Here is a 20,351-nt window from a genome sequence, read left to right on the forward strand (position 1 = left end):
TCATCGTTGGATAGAGAATTGAAAACTCGATTCAGTCGTAACAACGTGAGTGAGGAAATTCGAGTAGTTTTGACCCAGAAAGCGAAATTATAGTAATAGAGAATTGAATGGGGGGGTCTTGACCCCCCCTGGATCCGCCCTTGATTATTTCTCAAGATATTTAAAGTTTATTTTTCACCGCATCTCCAGTGAAGTAATTATTCGTACAGTTTAATACCTCGTTAATCATTGAAAATGCAATTTAAGCTTAAAATATCTCTAGAATAAATACTCGTAGAGACTTCTATAGAAAGACCGTTTTTCATTGAACATATCTACAAAGACAAGCACCGACATTTTGCAGACAGCCTGTATGTTAAAACTGAATACAACTGAAGACGAGCTGAGCGAGAATATTAAAGAAAATTTGAAGAAGAAAGGAGAATTCCCAGTTTAACTACTTTTGCTCGAATATACCATAAAGTGTCTACTGAAACCACATTCAAGCAAAAGAAGGGAACATTACCTAAGAACGAAAAATCATGAAAATAAAGAGTTATAAATTCGTCAGCAGTTAGAAGGTACATTGCCCGTTATTTGAAATCTGCAATTTCAAATAATTTGGCCGCGTCCACATTAGGCAAATCTAAGATGCAGAAAACTCCAAAAAAATTGATCATTTATCAGAACTCTCAAAGGTTCCCCTGAGCGGGCAAAAAAATCACCACTACATCTTTCAAAATAACAAAGTATAAAGGGTTCATTTATAATGAATAACACCGTACTTGCACAGATTTCTGGTAAGAGGCAGCAAGAATTTCAGTTCGATGATCCATATTTACCTTCAGCTACTGCCTTCATAAGATCGCTTTCCGAGCGAGTATATATCAAGGTATACCCTTTAGTATATGCTGCAACTGGTTTATGAGTTGAATTACATGTTCCGTTCCACGCTTTGTAAGGATATTCGTCTTCAGTTGTAAGTCCAGCACTTTCAACATACTGTAATGCGTAAGCTAGAACACCTCCATCGCATCCTGCGTTGACGCGATTACAGTCCAGAAGCTGTTGCTCACTTAAGGAAACCAAAGATCCAGTTTTGAGGGCCAATCGGCTTTCTATCGTGCCTGTCTGCATTAAGAACAGTCGAAATTAGTCCAATTTTTTCCAAATACTGTGAAACTTACCGTAGTAAACGTCCAGCATGAACCGCAGTTTCCTTGGTTCTTTACCGGTGTAACTACGCCCTTCTCTGCCCAGTTAACCGAAACTGGTGCGGTTTTAATATCAAATTCGCTGTTGTACTTTTCCATTTGCTTAGTTAGTTGGTCGCTTAAGGGCGACATTGTTAAAAGAGCCTGGAACTCTGCCTCAGTTAAATCACTGAACTGATTAAGGCCCAGTTCGTAAGAAACAAAGTTCTGTTGGAACTGCTTGTTGTGTTCCTCAATTTTCGCTAGGTTCTCCTTAAAAATCTCCTCCCGCACGCTCAACTCGGAGTCGTTTTGATACACCTTGCCATATTTTTGCTGTGAAGCAAAGTGTTTTTTAGTTGGCGAATATTATTCTACAGCCCCACCCGAAGAAAATCAGTTACTTAGATACTTTTACATACAAAACTTGTTATTTATTGAAGGTGGCGAGCTATCAGAGCGCAGAGTAAACAGATATTGACACTAGAAAGGTGCAAATTGCAACGTTCTACTATTTGCTGGCGATAACAAGTTCGAGTACTTACCTGAAAAGTTACAAATGTTTCTGTAGCAAAAGCTCCATTCTTTGCCGTCAGCATGAAAAACAAAATTAGGGAGTAAAGCAGCATTTTTGAATGGCAACGATTTTTGGGGGGTGTTAACGGTAAACTATTGTCTCTCTTATCAACAGCGGAATGGATAAGCGTGGCTTTTAAAGGTTTCTCTTGCTATCAATATATATATCAATTTCAATGAAAAAGCACTCATATCAAGTATCTGTGAAGGCTGTAATCTCTCGAGAAAATACAGTAGGTTTGAGCATGAGCGTGAATTCTTATAAAATTTGTGGGTTCCCCATAAAACATTGCTTTTATTAAAAAAATCTTTCTAGGGAAGCACACTACATGCCCACAGCCATAAAGACTCTCCTAGGGCTGGGGCCTTTGCATGTGCCTATGAAAGCGCATTTTGCCTCAAAAATTTTGGATTTCAAAAACGACAGAACTTGTTCAAGCCGTTTATTTCAGACTGATAAATTATTACCAATATTGAATAATTAATTGAAAAATTATGAAAAAGAGTGGGAAATAAGAGCTCACAGCAACGAACAAAACCTTCAAAAGAAATCAAGAACTATTACCTAGAGAAAATTTCAATTAGTAAGCAAGCAAAAGTTTCCCTGGGCGTTTCGAAAGTACTTCCGCGATTTTTGTCAAAACGTTCCTTAAAAATAGTGTATTGATAAATTATTCAACAAGACTAAGTGAAAAATACAAATCTGTAAAAATTTGCCAGAGTTCTCGGTTTTTACAAAGGTAAAAGGTTGACTTTGACCCAAATCGCAAAATTAATTAAAAGTTTCGTTTGTTAATGTCGATCTGTCGTAATCTGTGAATTACTGTTTACATTTTTTGAGATTGTTGTAAATTTGTCTGTTTAATTTTGGATAACTTCCTTCAGTTGAATTAATTTGTTGATCAATTTGTTTTTAATCGTCATTTTTTATGTTTCGTTTAATTTGGAAATATTTTGCAAAATTATTTTTGATGTTATGCGAAATTCTTTCTGCTGTTTTTCTGATCAGTTTTCAGTTGTCTCCTTGACTCTAGAAATGAAGTCAAGCTTTGAATTGTTTTTGATGCAATGGAAAAGTTTAAACCTTTAGAAAGAACAAGTTTTTCCACATCAATTATCAGGTAAATTTATAATTGTGCTGTCCCGAAATTGGTTTTTTTTCATACTGATAATTGTTTACTGACTTCTACATTTTTTCAAAGTTTTCGAAAAGTAAATTCTCTGACTAGATATTATTATCTGAATTACACATATGACTAAAGCTTCACGGGCTTTTTTTGGATCTGTGTTCGGTTCCTAAGCGAAAATTTTCCACTTTCCAATTTTTGCAAAGCAAATATTTGAAATCCATGTTAAAAGAAAATTATAAAGATATGATCTTATCAATTTGCTAAAAGATAAGGCAAAATCCACTAATCAAAGTGGACTCTTAATAAATATTCCCTGAATGTTATCTATGTAAAAGGAAAACATTTCCATTGAGTATCTTGAATATCTGCTGGAATAAATCCATCCTAGCATTTGCTGATTATTTGAACGCAACATTGTGCATCTCTGCCTACTTTGTTAGGGAGTCATTTTCTTCTCGGAATACTTTTGAACCAACGTCTCGACACTATAAACCAGAGAAATTAACATTAAAATGGGCGTTCTGCTTAGACAATGCATGTTAGGAACCACGTCTTTTAGTCCAGGAACAAAGTCTAAAAAACAGTCCAAACTAGGCTTTGGCCTGTTAAGTTTCGATATTGGATGAAACACAGATTCAGCAACTTTCCAGATTCAAACTGGGCTTTTTTTGCGAAATTTACAAAGGAAATTTGGAGGAATTGGTGAGAACAAGCGATTTTTGAAAGTGGGCAAAACATGATTGATTTATTCACATCAAAATCGGGTTGTGAGTTCAATAAAAAATCCTGGTTAGGAATTAATTCCTGTTCCTTCTAAATCTACAAAACTTCTTATCAATAAATTGGAATCACATTTTCCAAATTTACTTAGATTTCGGACTAAAGTTTAAACTTCGAGCAGTGAAATGTGTGGGCAAAAGTTTTAATGAACTTACAAGTTGAATGGGTGTAAAGTGACTCCGTTGGGTATGGGTTTACACATCCATTCGTATAATACGGCCTTGTTATTCAAAAGTTTGCTAGTTTAGTCTACGCTCGACTGACTCGTAATTCTCAAAGTTTGCATCCAAATCAGCAAAAATAAATTCGGAAAAGTGTCGCATATGCACTCGTAAACTTGGAAAACCATTGTTTCTCGTATGGAGTGGGAGTAGAGTTTTGCAACTTGGCACTGCCTACATGAATGGTTATTCATGTCTTCTTTCATGGGATGGAGTGTTTTGCATGTACAAATTGCAAAATTAATGCCATGCTAATTTAATCGGCCTAATTGAGTCTATTTAATGCTACGGCCTTAAACATGCATTTGCAATTTTAAATTGGTTTTGTAATTTTCAGCATCCCAGAAAATCGCCGATATCAATAGGAAGCCCAAATCGCCCACACAAATGGTAAGTTTTCTTTGGCGTTTTCCCCATTATTTCACATTTATGATTCGGGAAAAATTCATCTATTATCTGTTTACACACATTCCTCCCCAATATATCAAGTCTTGAATGAGCGGGAGGCTGTTTTGTTGTCTTCTCATTGATATTAATAGGGCGTAGCGCGTATTGTTCCAGGTGCTTTGGAAGACAGGGGAGATCCGGAAAACTCCTGCAATTCACTACATCAGTATTCGGGAAAGGTTTGAATTAGTTTTTCTCCTGTGCGTCCTGTCACTCGTTTTTCAGCTCGAGTTTCAGCTGCAAATTGAATGGCTCTAGTTTCAAGGCGGAAGGAGTGAGGGAGAATATAGCTAAATCAAATTATTAGAGGCGGTTTTTGTTTTACTTTCCTGTAGATGGACAAGAAATAAAGTATTTTTATGTTTGTTTCACGCTCAATTGAGTCAAAGCGATCAACATTTCTCCTCCTCCAGAAAAACCAATCAAATTCTTATTAGCTCCGGGTTTTCCACCTGGATTCCTTCAGCTGCGCCCGATTTGTCTTGATAAAATAAGAACCACCACAAAGCCATATCATTCGGTTATAATATCCAGTCTCTAATGCCCTAATAAAGAATAAAGGGATTATGGTGGAAGCAAGCCACTGAGCGCTGAGAACGAGAGCCTCTGGATAAAATGATTCTTTGGGAAAATTTCACCAAAGTTAACTCAAAATGAAACTGGGAGGTTTGAGAGTTTTAAAGCTGTGATTACTTTGTGACGTTTTGCAAATGCAAGAGGCGATTCTTTCGAAAGCTTGCGAAACTTTAGGAAGAAATCCTTAGCCGCATTTGCCAATAAGCTATTTAGTGAATGTTTGAGTCGAGCAAATTTCTTGCGTTGCCAACTTTACTTTTACTCACCCAACTTTTTTTTGCAGCGTCGCTCATTTTTTAAAATTCTCTATTTAATTTGGAGATGTTTCTGTTCTTTTCGTTGTTTTTGTATCTGTCGTCGTTTTCCCGTTGTTTCATGATGATATGACTTGAATAATGAATAATGATGGAACTTATAATAATAGAGCAACATAAAATATTGCCAGCAGAAAATGCAACAAAACCAAACCGAGTTGAAATTAACATGGTTTAAAATCAAGCGCAACTAAAAACGGGAAATTAAAACTTCTGTGGCTGAAAAAGACTTAACATCGGCACAAAAAAGGGTTTGCAGACTAATGTTTATATGAACTTTTTGTCTTATTTTAGATTGATTTGGTCAATTTTGGGACCCCCTACTGTGCAAGCTCTAAAGTCTCTAGGTCTATGCAACTTTTGCAATTCCCCAAATGAGACCGCCGGAGGAGAGCATTCTTAATATGTGCCAGCAAGTTCAGAAACTCGTTAGCCAAAGTCGAGCACTATTTGTCATTTAGCCCTTGTGACACCGGTATTTTTCTCTGACGAAAAAACCGTATAAGGGGCCCTTCTTTACTCCATAAATCTCCAGGACGTAAAAGACCGGAGGATAAAGAGTAAAAGCGCCCACACGATTGTGTTTCTCACCTTGTCGGAAGTGCGGAAACGATGAAGTTGAAAATTGGTCGGCCAGTTTATATAATCAGAGCCGATTTGTTATCAGCCACTGAGGCCTGGAAGAAGCAACTCCCTGATAGGTGTTATTTTCCTTAAAATGATGCAATTTAGGTGGGGCTGAAGACCCAAAGTACCGGAGTACCAGGCTCCAAGTTCGGCCGCGATTCCGAAACAGTCAGAACATTGAACGCTATCGGTACGACGGATCTGCGTTACACTTCTTTTGGGTACGATTAATCACGCGTTCGTTTGGAAAACCAAACCGCAAAAATCAGTGTTTAATCGTGATTTATCAGGAAAAGTCGGGTTGATTTTCTTGGAAAATAACTCACTTTTTTCAAGTGAAAGTGAAGCGAAAACACGCAACTCAGTTTGTTGCAAGGATTTATTGAAGGGGATTGTTCATAGGTAAAGTTAAGGGTTTTGTCAGCTTTGCAACATTTTTTCTTGATCGAAATGCCCAACCAATGCAATAAATAAATAAATACAGGCGTATTTGTATTAACTGGTGTTAAAATGCGGTGATAACTGGAAGGTTTCGGACCTTCATGTAGGTATGTGGACATAAAACCGTTCAAATATTTGATCTGTTCAAATATCTACGTTTCGAAGGATATTCAGTTGGTTAGTTTTTAAACTAAATTCAATTAAAAAAACCGATGTAACACATAATATTGCAAAGTAAATGGAAAATAAAAGCGAATATTGAGAAATTTTCAGTTAAGAAAGTTGGATTTTTTCAGATTTCGGTTTCATAGCTATGGTTTTGTGGTCAAGGAATATTAAAAGTTATTCAGCAAATTTACTGAGCTTTAAAGTTCTCTGACATCAATTTTTCACTTTATGAAAATTTGCAACATACCTTTTTGCTTTTGCTTCATTTGCTCTATTGAAGAAGAGACTCCTCTAACAGCGGTGTAACTCGGATTTTCAGTCAGACTTGCAGCAACTTAAAGATTTTCGGAAAATATCTTCTTCTTCTATCGAAAAATGTTGCATTTTCCAGCTTTACCTATCCAAAGTGGATTTTTGCAAATGTCTGTATTTTCCGCTTTGTTTTGACAAAAATAGAAATTGAAGCACTTGGAACTTTAATCAAAGTATGTATAGTAAATGTACAGTGGAAAAGCAAAATTTGGAAATATTCTTAAAGACACTCATAGCCATAATCAGCGAAAATTTCATTCGAATCTTTTCTTTCATCGAACTGACTCGTCTCTAAAAGAAATAGTGAAGTAAACGGTCAAAAACTGGCTGTTTCGAGCGCAATTTTCTCTAATTTAAATACGTATTTACTATCCAGCTAGATTTTAACGGCCGAATAAATCCTGGTTACGCTCTGATCAGTTGATTAATAAAAATTGCAGGAACTGATTTTAGTAACGTACGACCAAACACCAAAACAAACGCAGGTTTAGCGGGTTTTTCCTGCCATATTCGGAAGCAAAACGAATACGATACGTGACCGAATTTCGTTGGTTTGGTTTTCTTTCACTAGACAAATACAGACAAAAGAGCGAAGCAATAATAACTGCATTGTCCACTTAATATGCCCATTAAATAATCGAATTTGCATTGTACGAAAACATTGCCAATAGTTGTCGGTTGGCTGAAGTATCACCTCATTCACGTGCAACTATTTACACCTAACAATTTTCTGCGGATTTTTTATACTGCATAGAAACTTGCTTGATCAAAGCCCCAAAAGATGATAAAAACTGACCATTAAATTCCAGTTCCTTGTAACGGAAGATTCGTCTGTTGACACTGGGAATATTACACCTAAACATTCATTTAAATAGAATTTATATGCGTACAAATTAAGCCACTTAGGGTTCGAAGCAATGGTGTTATTGAAATTTATTGGTACTTAAGGGCCTAAAACCGGCAGGGCACAATTTAAGCGTTTACAGTATTATTTTTGTTTTAGTTTGCTGGATTTCAATTAACGTTCGGAAACCGATAGGTTTTCCATCTCATTGGCGCTAATTTAATTTTTAATTTGGTCCCCACTTGCAACCTTCACCAACTGAATAGACGAGCGGAAATTAAGCAAAAGTTAATCAAAAATAAGCTTATCAATTATATCTCAATGGGTGTTGATGTGCAACTAATCGATTTCCCCGTGTTCTTGACTTATATGTTTAAACAATATACTGTTTGGAGTTTCGTCCTAACGTTTCACAAGCCAACTATCTTGCATCTTCAGAGGTGGTTGCTGCTGCCAAAACGCCCTGAAGACTGCCCAGGTTTCAAACGATTATTCGGTTAATTAAGTTGTTGCTTAGATTAAAAATTGATAAACGCTCTGAAACTTCAATCAATATTCAACTACTTTAAATGAAACTGCATCACGTAGAAGTAATTATAAAATAAATGCAAATCGAATGAATTTGAAACGATATTAATTATTAGAATCTTTGATTAACTGCATCAGTCCGGAACGACTGGTAATGAAAGTGATATATTTATGTATGTGTTTAGGTGGAAAAGCCACTGTAATTAAATTTAAATATAATCAATCTCAAACCCAAAATACAATTTACTGAACCGAGTTGAACTTTGGCAGAAAAGATTCGTGTTGATGATAGGGAAATGAAAAATGTACGGCAATAAAAACAGGCGTTCATTACTTCATTGTGTTTTGCACTTGCACATTGAAAGAACGGTACTTAAATGAGCTAAAACGTGGCTTTGCACTATAAATTACCACACTCTATTAGCGCATTTGGTTACAGAAATGTAACAGAGATTACCAAGTGCTACTGGCTATCAAGTTTTCGTTTTTATTCTATGGGCAAAATATTAAGTTTCTGAGCCTTGCATTAACTAAATGTAATGCGATCTTTATGGACACGTTATGATTTGGAAAACAAGGTCTCATATTTAGACAACAAATATTTATCAACCTGAATCTGAAGTTGGGGAAACTCAGACCGATGAACCAGTTGAAAGCGTTTGATGTGGCTCCACAGAAGATTGCTCATAAACATGAAAGTTCGACCTAAGAAATAATATCTTGAACATGTTTGGAGTAGTTGGTCCAGTCTCAAATATTTGAGACTGGACAGGCATAAGAGCGTCTGAAAATTTCACTTTCGAACAGGACAGGACAGCTTTTCGTCTTCGTAATGGACAAAATCAGGGAGACTAGACAGGACACTTGAAAAAGATTCTGTAAATTGAATGAGCAGATGAACAAATCAAAATTGTCATTGTTTTTCAGCCTTGGAAGGCTTTTGCGGTCGGTCAAAGTATCGGTTGATAGGTATAACCCGCATACCATTGAAATTGCTTCCTAACTTACCATTATCGATGTTGTTTATTTAAAAGCCACAAAAAAAACAATAGTTTAAAGCTCATTTAGCTAGCCAATTGCAAGTTTTAGCTCCATATAAAATCCCAGACTTATTCTAAGTAGATATAATCGTTTCAGAGCGTTTGCTGCCTCCAGGCGGTATCTCGTTGTGTAAAATTGCACGAAAACCACCGATTAAGTGCCTTCAAGTTACACTTGGTCTGATTTGGAGGCGAAAAAAGTGCCGTAAAAAATGTCGAAATCTTTTTATAACGAGCCAACGAACTTCTAAATCAGTGAACACAATGAAACAATTATTTCAAACAACAAAAGAAAATTATAGGGCATAAAATTTGTTACGGCCATCTGCCGACGATTTCGTTCGAAAACCAGTGTTAGTACTGATGTAAGTTACGATTTGTTGCTCATTAATGTTGGAAATGCCTTCATTTGATCCAGTTTCGAAAACTTTTGGAGTATCGTATCGTAATAAACAAATCACGTGCAAAAGTAGGTTGGAAATTTGCATGCAGATTGCAAGGATTTTGTTTGTCTCCACTGCGTTTAACCGTCCAACCTTTGACCTCCAATTTTAGCTTAATTGTTGGAAATATTCCGAGATTAAATAATTTTCCTTAAAAGGAGCTAAAAATAACGTTGCGTCAGTTTGGTGGCTGTAACATTATGAATTTAATTGCATCTTATAAGTAGGTTAACAATAATCCTTATTTTGCATTAGTTTATTATTGTTGTTTTCAATCAGTTACAGACTTTTATAATTTACTAACTAGTTTGAGAATATTTAATTAACATTAACAACGTTGGCTGTAATTATTAAGGTCAATAGACTCGTAAAAATTGTTCCTCATCAACAAACCATCTGGCCAAGAGATAAATTCGGTTTTGCAAATTGGCCAATGTTGCATTATTCAAACTTACCATGTTATAGACAATGTTGAGCTCGTAAACTAATCAGGCAAAGAAACAATAAACTTCCTCTCCCGGAAAACGACCTAATCATTTTCAGGATATTTACCCACTAAAGCACCCTAATTGCAAAAGCAACCCGATATATCACAAACATGCATCCTAAATATTTTGATTTCACACTCTATTTGCGGAAGTTTTCGATCTATTTAGCGAATCTGAAGCGTACACAAGTAAAAATCAACTCAATTATAAATAAATGACTAAAATAGAAAACTGGGACACTGGGCGATGTATTTTTAGTCGGGTTTTGATGAAATTTCGTGTTGCAGATACCAGATCCTCAACATGTAGGTATCTATTGACAAAGACTTGTGAAACGTTCCTCTGCATGGAATTAAACTAATTTTTTTATAGCGCCATATTTCAATAAAACGTGTCTTGGACTACAACTCGACACAAAACCATCAAAGGTGAATACAAATTATTGAATACAGATAAGGTGTATCTGGATATTGATATATCTTTTAATGCGAGGCTCGTAAATCAAAATTTCAACAAAATCTTACTAGGGAGGAATTTCAAGTAGGCAGACAATCTATTGGTATTCTTCCAATCAATTAGGCGAACATTTTTCATTTCGTACGTGAATTTTTAGTAGGCGATTTAAGACGTAGCGCGAGATCTTAGACTGAAGCCATTAACATGCTGAGTCTTGAACTGTGTAGGAAATTTGCATTTCAGTTAATCAATTGAAGATTTCTATAGTTTTGATTTTGCCTTCATACTAAATCTTTCGCGCCGGTGCTTGAGACTGATGCGTGCCAGTCGTGATTGCAAAAAACCCCAAAAACTCCTGAACTTTTGAATTGTGGAATATAACAAAAGTGAAGCAATTTCAAACTAACTCAGTTAACATGTATTTATTCCGGTGTGTATTCAGGCCATCAAAATTTCCATTAATTTTCAAACACACCTGTTAGCCAATTAATAATCATATTGCGGCAACAATAGAACCTGGCATTGCTTTAATATTAATTACGAAATTAGAGAATATTCATTCTAACTCTGCAACGCAGAACATTAAGGATATTTCAAAAATATTAGTTACCCGTTGATAATGATCAATATATTTGTATTTTTTTCTAAACAGTGGATACAATTAACCGCGGAATGAGACAATGTGCGGTCATAAATCAGGATACATTCAGTCGAACAGTGAAAAAAATCGCGAGTCATGGAAACTATTATGGGATAACAGCACAGTTTAAATGGGTTTTTTCATGAATGTGGGATAATAACCTGCCAGAGTAACGGTCAGTTATGAGGAAATTAGTGCGAATGGACCAATCGAACATTGACAAGAAAGCAAGCCAGCAGCAATAATTTTTTATTCAGTTCCAATTAAAGAAGGCAGATTTTGATCGTATTTAATGCATTCTGAAAAATACTCTACAAGTTCATAGTTGTGCGTTCAGTAAAGAAGACTGCGCTCTAAATGTCGTCAAAAAAACCTTCAAAAGCTTATTGAAATAGCATGAAATCCTGAATTTTGCGCGCTTTGTAAATGTCGATTTGCATTCTGCAGACGGCAGAACAGGCAAAACTAAAACTCTTGACATTTTTTAACAAAAAAAAACCTGGAACCCATATTTACATACCTGAAACGGTTCTTTGGAGACAAGCTTCGCATGAGCTTGATGTAAAAAAAGCCGCTCAAAATATTGCCAAAGTTTAAAAATTTCTTGTGAAGAAATCAATGGCTTAATCGGAACCAAATTCACACTAACTGTAAGCTGATGCTTCTTGTACTGAGTACGGAAAACCAAATGTCCTTATCTGAAGCGGTTCTTTAGCGAAAAGCTTCAGATGAGCATAGCGGAAAAATACAAAGCCGCCCAAAGTTTAAAAATGTATTACGAAAGAACCAATAGCTCCTCAGTCGATACCAGATCCACCCTACGCTGCGTTGTGTCACCTGGAAAGAAAGAAGAAAGTGTGTTTAGCACAGCAGGAAATCTGTCCAAAGCAAAACTTATTTGAAATCAGCAAAGCAAACAGAGAGAAATGTAAAGAATCCATCACACTTCAGTTGCATGCTGGAAAACTACACTCAGTTCAAGCTAAAAGAATTATAGATTAGAAATCATTCTCACCAGCTTTTTGCAAGCTGGCGCCCTATCCTCAATTTTCTATCCATTCATTCTCAGAAAGTTCACTACCCTTTCACACTATACACAATAAAAATCCACTTTGACAATAAAACTTTAATCCTCCAGTTAGTAGGTAGGATAAGAGCCACAATTATTATATATTTCTCATCTAAGAACGCGATTCATACGACACAAAGGACTGTCGACCGATTTCGTGCACTGTCGGTACCAAACCGCCGTAGTTCCAAGCTTCCAACAGTTTTCTTCCATTTCCACACTTTGTTTGATAATATTGGGTGCTGAAATCTTAAAGTATTTTTAAGGTTTCGTCTTTTTTCCTTTTCGGTCTGTCTTGATTTTGCTTGCTTCTGTCCTTCTGCTTTTAATAGATCATCATTAATGCATACGATTTCCTTGTGGCACTCTTCTAGTTTGTTTTAATTTTTCATTGCTTTCCATTCAATTTCTCTGTATTTTGTATTTCCTTTGTCATTTTATTTCCCCTTTCGACATTTGCTTTACCATTTTCCCCCGTTCATTCAAAGCTGCATCATGTTTATTCTCAATGTTTGTTATTTTTCCGGTTATACTCTGTAAATATATTTATTCTTCATATCTAACCAGACTAGTTACCAGTCCTTTGTCTAAATTTTAATTTCCTTTCTCTTATTATTTGCTTCTTTCGACATTTTCAAGGGTTTGAGGACAACAAGTTCAAGGACTCAATGTCTTTGCAAAATATCTTTATCCAGCTTATAACCATTATACTGTTTTTTCGTTCGTTTTTTAGTGACTATTTCACTTTCCTTTTTATCGAAGCGTTGATTGTTCGCTCTTTGCAATCACTTTCCAAGTCTCCAAAGCCATTTTTCTTCTCCCGCGACAAGCTGAACTTCAAATAAAATGCATGAAGTATTTTCATGGTTTTTTCAATTCTCAAATGTAAAATTGTATTAGAATGGTTGAGTTGAAAGCATAGTTAATCATAATATGGTGAAACTCAGGAGTGATTTTACTGCATTTACCAGAACCGATATCTGCGTTCTTGGGCGAGCAGCAGAAATTATGCAACACGTAAAAATGCAGTTACACAAGCGGATCTGTTTATGCAAATTTCAGCAAGATCAAAGCAGTAAAAAGGCCATAAATTTAATTTTTCGGGTGTAGCGACCTTATTCGATTGACATACCTGCTTTATTCGTTGGTCGTTTATTATGTTGTAGGGTTTTGTTGCTTTTTTGCATTCCGCCCATCGGCACTGACATAATTGCTGGATAATTTCGATCATAAATTTGCATACAGGACGCACAATTTGCTGGATTAACTTGACATAATGGCTGAGCTTTTAAAGCTATTGTCTACGCTGTGGATAAAAAATACATCTCTTGGAAAGAAGCAGATGGAAATGGGCATTCCAGAATTCCTGACAGCCATTACCCTAATTTTATTAGGGCATCGACTTTATTTAATGGCAACCAACTACGTAAAGTATCGGGAAGTTGCATGTCGTAAGGGCATTAAGAGCCCTATTTTATTAACTTTCGGATGCTCTTTTACGAGACAGGGGCCTAATTTAAATATCACTTTACCTTTTGCATAAGAAGTACGATGAAACTGATATGCTTTACGATAAAAGCATCTCTGAAATATTGGGGAAAGAGTGAACGGAATTCAGAACGCGACTAAAGGCTTTTATTGTCCGATCGCATGTCCACAAGTCTGCGTAGAACAAAAAGCCCAAGCAGTTTGGTAGGGAATAATTCAACAAAACAAATCGAATAAGCCTTTCAGACAATCACTGGTAAACAAATTAACTGAAAATTAAATTTTCCCCGTTGAACAATATGGGCGACAGGGAGTTTTTGCCGGCTCCAGTTTTCCATTATCAGATTAATTCAGCACGCTATATCAACATAAATCACTCCAGGAGAGATTAAATTAGGAAAACGCAAAATTTACACCTTGTAAGGGTGATATGTAGTTAATTAATTTTGCCGGAATCGTTTGAAATTGAATATGAAACAGGCGAAAGCCAATAAACAACGATATCCAGCAAATTAGAGCTATGCTTCCATTAACCAAAGCCAGAATGTTGGAATTCTGTACTATATTAAATTACGATATAGTTTGAGGAAATGCTTCCATCGGGATTATTAAATAAGGTTTTGAACACGAGCCAGTTTTACTGTAATTTTTCACAGCACATTGAGTTGAGTTTACACAAAAGTCATCTAACGTCGCAACTTTTCACAGATCCTAAACATAAATTACTGGACATAAAATTTTCATCCCCCATGTCTCCTCTGTTGTGTACACCATTGCCTGGATAACTGTGGTTCCATGGATGTTTATCCACAAAGGCGGATTGTTTCTTCAGCACGCTCACGGGCTTTTTATCGGGAAACTTCCAGTTGTAGTTGTGAACGTCTTTCATCATTTTCACAAAAATGACCAGAGCCACGAAGAAACGGAACCCACCAGGCAGGTACTGGAAGCACCAAAGAATGGGGAAAAACATGGTTTTCTAAGGTCAAAAAAAGCTTTTTTTATCATTAGAAATTTTGTGCGTTTATTTGACGCTGACACATTTTGGATTTGCTGGTCAAAAAGTCATGGAAAAACCAGTCGATTTATTGTTCGAACAATGAGATTGAGAACACGACGAAATTTTTTGAAGTTGCCGTTCAACGTTCAAAGTTGTGATGATTTTTTCAAAGTGGAGATTTATCGGGGCATATTATTTTAAAGGCCTCTCCAATTAAAGAATGAAAAGCGATGCATTTATGTTGAATTTATATTCTTATCCTTCCTGGGTCTCCGTCAAAGTGTGAAATAAAAATTTGTATATCGTTTATCTCATTCAGACCCAGGAAGGATAAGCATACAATAACAATTACACGCAGTCAGGAAAATAAATGAAAACAAAATTTATGTTGAATGTTGCATGGTGAAGAGGCAAATTTAGCTCTGAAAACCTGCAAAGTTCCACGTTGTGATGATTTTTCCACAGTGCAGATTCAACTGAGCTTTTTAAAGCAAAAACAGAACTTTTGAGAAACTCATTTTTTGGATCCACTAATGGTCATTTAGTTCAATGATTTGGACAATTTTTGGACATACGTTCCGATTTCATGCAAACTTTTATGCAAAATCGAAAATTCTGCTTTCTTAAAATTCAATGATCTGCTTATGTTCTTTTTTCAATAAATTTTCCGAATTTGCAATTGCAAGTTTGTATGTTTGGCCGTGTATATTCTGTGGATCTAAAATACTCGAAGAACTTTTTTTAGTGTTTTCCTTTTTGAAAACGACTCAGTTTCAACAGCTGTTAGGGAAACTTTAATGTTGATGTTTAACGTTAAAGTTTAACAGGGAAACTGGTCCTCATACTTAGTTTCAGGAAACGAAGGAACACAGAAATGTTTGTTAGAAATCATCAAATATAATTTTGATCATTGAGCTCATTCTAACAATCCAATGAGAAAAATTCTAAATTTATACCAGTTGCACTTTGGAGAGTTTTCCTTTAGCTTTCCTAAAATGGTCAAGATTACATTATCCAAATTAGAGCTTTTCAAAGACAATGTAGAGCTGAATTTTGAGCTGGAGTTTCTTCAAATACTCAAACTGATCACCCATCAGATTCAGTGGACATTTTTAAAACAAATCCAGCTCTGGTTTCTTCACATTCACACCCAGTTTTCCTGCTTATAAAAGCAGTTGAATCGAAATGAGCCTTCATTCTAACTCGGAAGGTTTAAAACGCGTTTTCCTCGAAATTCCCCAAAATAGCTGATGAATATTAAGCAGGAGAATATGATCATTTATTAATGCACCATAAAATGACAGTTTTATCAATTATTTTTGACTCATTTCTTTAGAAACTGTGTGGATTTTGAGAATTTTTTTCTACCTCCTCAAGCTGGAGAAGTTTTTAAAAAAGCGTTGAACCAAACATTGATTCTAAAGGTGCAGTTTTCCGTCAAATACCTGCTAATGAGGAAAAATTTAGAAAGTTGTTAATAGTGCGGAAGAAATTTATTTATTTAATAAAAAAATGACGATATTGCTTTGGTGGTGTTTCGATTCACAACCCAGTGTTGGCAACACTAAATTTCCATAAACGAAAATATGGCTAAAAAACACTCAAAAACTCTTAGTTTATTGCGAGATGAACSGCATTGGGGAATTGGGAAAACAGACTGTTTTGCAGCTCCAATTTCAGCAGCTCCAACTTGTGAGTTCAAGAAACGAAAAATGTTCATTAAAATGGAAATCAGTAATTTGAATCTTGGTTAATTTTCCTGTTGAAAAATAAAAAATTGTTTCCGCACTTCATCATTCGTCCTTAATAAACATCGGTTCTCATCCGGTTCCTCTACAGTTGCTGCTTCAGGAGACAAAGATTACCTTTGGTTAGGATTATGGTTAATGGAATGGATTTTAAAGGATCTGCAGCTGTTTTTTTCAGTTAGAGGAAAAATCGTGAATTTATTTAAAAAAAGGATTGAGAGATTCGAAAAGGATACACATTTGGGATACACTGATGATCAAAAAATCCCTCATTTTAAAACTCCCGCAGATTTTCTAACCTTGTGCACAACCTTTTCTTACTTTCAAGGCATTATCGAGTCTTTTTTGAGAAAATTGCAAGCAAAAACAATCAATTATTCGGTACACGCACAGTGGTGATCTGAGTTGAGAAAATTATTAAATATATTTCCTAAGTGGAAAAACTCAACAATAGCAATTGAAATTTAAGCCTGAAAATTCAATAAAACTTTCATTTTCTAGAGCTTGAAGTTGCGTAAAAAATTGGTCAAATTTGGTTCTAAAAGCGCTCATAATTCCACATTGATGTGATATTTTTTTCAATGTGCAAATTCCATGGAGAATTTTAAGAAGTACAAAATTGTGAAAGGAAATCTGACAAACAGGCTGCTGAAAGTCTGCCAAATTAAGCAGTTGGAAGCAAAAAACGCCGAACAGTTGCACAAGAGCATAGCTGAAAACTTTGATAAATACAATTTAAAATTAATCACATTTAGCTATACAAGCGTTACCAGTTGATAGAAAAAGCCAGCCAAACAGCAAATAAAAAATAGTGTAAATTAAAGAATGAAAACCGCAAAGGCTACGAGCAATTTCAGCCAAACTTTATAAGCGGCTCCATTTCATTTGAAGGGGAATTAAAATTTTTTAGTCACGAAATGCAATTTACCAAAACGTCGTGTCCTGTCCAGTCCCGGTGCGATACAGTAGTCGTTGACATATGGACGTTATTAACAGGTACATGGACAGCTCAGGACGCTTTCGCAATGGGGAATTTCACGGTCGCCCAACGGCCAAATCGTGTTTTACCATAAAAGCTCTGTTATATGAACCAAATGAGTATTTGCTTAAAAAAAAACAGAAAGAAACGAAACTGTCGACTCTGTGTAATGGAAAAACTGGCAAATCTGGTGTTTATCAGGCATGGCAGTTTCTAATTAAAAAACAGCGTTTGCCATAAAGATATGGTGTTTCAAAGGTTTGGGGCCTAAAATGTGAAACTTTTTAAATACCTCTGTCTTTATGGGCGTTTTCGACGAGCAGGGACTGAGAATGAGCATGCAGGGGAATGAAATGCGCGTTAAAAAAACGGAAATTTTGATTACTAAATTGTACCGCCGAAGTTCACTCAAATTGAAGCCAGTTAATTTAATCAGTTTCTTGCTCAAGTATGTTTTTTATATAATTTTCAATCAGTTTTTTTATGTAGTATTTCCACAAATGCAGAAACTTTAGGTGCAAAAATGGTTAATGAAATGCAGAAGAATTTATAGGTAAAGAGCCACAAAATGCGAAAGAATCTTGACAATAATAAGGAACGAAAAATTATGATTTGCTGACATTTAATTCCCTTTTGAATGTTTTTGTTGCCAATTTCCGCGAACACTTTATTCAAGTCACACTATTCGGACTTACTGCTTAATTCACTAACAAACCAATTACTTTCAGCGGATTGTAATCGCTAAAAATAAAGCCTAATAATGCCTTGATGGGTTAATAATCTCGGCAATTTAATTCTGCGAATTCAATTACTCGCATTCTTATACAGGGTAAGGCAGAGGATGCCAAATATTTAATATAATTTAACGTTTACGGGAAAATTGTTCAATTAACTGCAGTTCTTGCAAGGGATGTTGCCGAATTCGTTGGCAGGTTTAACGGTTTTGTTTAGTATTTTTGCAATCATTTTTTAGATTGCAATTAAATAATTACATCAAAATCGTAAAAGTTTTGAAAGATTTGAGAAAAATGTTTCCAGAAACTTATCCAGATCTAACACATTTTTCAGGTCGATTTCAGGTGAATTGATTAACATTTTGGAGGCCTTTCTATCGACTTGATGGCACTTTCACATGTTCCTTTTATTTGTTTTTCTAATTCAGTATTTAGTGCTGCTGCACAACTTTTAAATTTTTCTGGTGCTGGATGTGTAGGCCCATGTTACTTAGTTTTATATCGGTGGTAAATGCCAATTTTACGTTATACCCAACTGCCCTCTCTGCTTTAACAATTCATGTCGACTAAACTGAAGCAAGCATCCTTTTGAATTTTTCCCTATCTCTAGAAACTACTTTACTTTAAAGCTTCTGAAAGTTTTAACATCACAATTGCCAGAAATACTGATTTTTATCAGCCTGTTAAATATTGGTCTCAAAAGTGCTAGTATGTATCAGCCAACTTTAAAAATTCGTATTTTTCAAACTAAAGCAAGTGGAAATTTGCAATTTTTCGCATCTATAGCAAACACTCCATTCTATAAATCCTGAAAATTTCTTTACAATGGAAAATGGAATCCTGATTGTTTCCGAATTAATCAATATCGCTCTCGACACGAACGTTTTCGGACAACTGCGCTATTTTCTTTAAACATTTGCACCTTGCACAAGCTAACGTAAATAGCAATCTTAAGTTTTGACCATTTTTACACAAAACTTGACTAAAAAAATGCATGCTGAAGTTTCCATAGACATCGCCTACAATTCTGAGTTTTATCAGAGTAGAAAATATCGGTCTTTCAAATGGATGTATTCACCCAACTGCTCCCTCTTCTTTAAAAAGCTGCATTATTCAAGCTTAAGCAAGTAGCACTAGCAAAGTTTTTGCATCTTTGGAAAATACTTCGTGCTGTAAATGCTGAGAGTTTGAGAAAAATCACCAATAATTCTGAATTTTTGCGAATTTATAAATATCGGTCGCAAAACGAACGCTTTTGGTCAACTGTCCAAATTTCGTTAAACATTCGCATCTTCTAAACTGACTCCAGTAGCAAACCGACTTTTTCACCATCTTTACAAGATACTTGAGCTGTAAACATGAAGAGAGTTTTATAAAATGCTTTCAGAACTCTGATTTTTGACAGCTTAGTAAATATGGATGTTTTTAGCCATCTGCGCTCCTTCTTTTAAAAATTTGCATCTTCCAAACGAAGGCAAGTAGTGATCCGAAATTTGTACAATCTATCGAAAATACTCGACTCCCACGATGCTGAAATTTTCATAAACATCTATCAAACTGGTGATTTTTGCCAACTTATAAAATAATCCGTAAATATGGATATCAAAATTGGTGTTTTCACCTAATTGCTCGCTCTGCCTTTAAAAATTTGTCTCTTCCAGACTTAAGTCTACACTTAAGTGGCAATTTGCAATGTTTTGCATTTCTTAAAGACGCTTCACTCTACAAATACTGGGATTTCATTAAAATAACCAAAATATTTGATTGTTGGCAAATTAGTACCTAAATGTTGGTCTAAAAATGATCGTTTTTGATCAACCGTGCTTTTTATTTAAATATTTGCATCTTCCCAACTAACGCAAATAACAATCTGCAATTTTCACCATTTTTTGCAGACACTTGAATCTAAAAATGCTCGAGGTTTGATAGAAATTGCCCCAAATCCCGATTATTGCCAGCTTAATAATTATCGATCTCAAAATAAAAATTACCACTCAACCAGGGGCGGATCCAGCTTTAAAGTCAGGGGGGGGGCGGTTATGTAGAAAAAATACAGTCTTCTGTTATCTATGAAATTAGAAAAATTATCGTCGTTTTGTGCAAGGGTGGCGCAAGATTATTGCAAAATTT

General features: G+C 35.5%; 2 protein-coding genes across 3 annotated transcripts in view; one reads left to right on the forward strand and one right to left on the reverse strand.

The window, feature by feature from the left end:
• Nucleotides 1-821: 821 nt before the first annotated feature.
• On the reverse strand, nucleotides 822-1,902 carry LOC109546215 (ervatamin-C; the record flags this gene model as incomplete). The annotated part of the gene is given in 3 exon segments (XM_048668054.1): nucleotides 822-1,110; nucleotides 1,167-1,508; nucleotides 1,718-1,902. Coding segments are annotated over 3 exon segments (715 nt in total), but the record flags the coding sequence as incomplete, so codon positions are not given.
• Nucleotides 1,903-4,218: 2,316 nt separating this feature from the next.
• Nucleotides 4,219-20,351, forward strand: part of LOC109546206 (protein sickie) — a 65,749-nt gene continuing 49,616 nt past the window's right edge. For both annotated transcript variants that reach the window (XM_048668051.1, XM_048668052.1), the window contains exon 1: nucleotides 4,219-4,269. In XM_048668051.1, the coding sequence (XP_048524008.1) occupies nucleotides 4,267-4,269 (3 nt within the window). In that variant the 5' untranslated portion in view covers nucleotides 4,219-4,266. The remainder of the gene's footprint in view (nucleotides 4,270-20,351) is intronic.

The sequence above is a fragment of the Dendroctonus ponderosae genome, unplaced genomic scaffold (assembly GCF_020466585.1).
Source record: "Dendroctonus ponderosae isolate FM_Combo_2020 unplaced genomic scaffold, Dpon_F_20191213v2 Dpon_F_20191213_7, whole genome shotgun sequence".
Classification (NCBI taxonomy): Eukaryota; Metazoa; Arthropoda; class Insecta; order Coleoptera; family Curculionidae; genus Dendroctonus; species Dendroctonus ponderosae.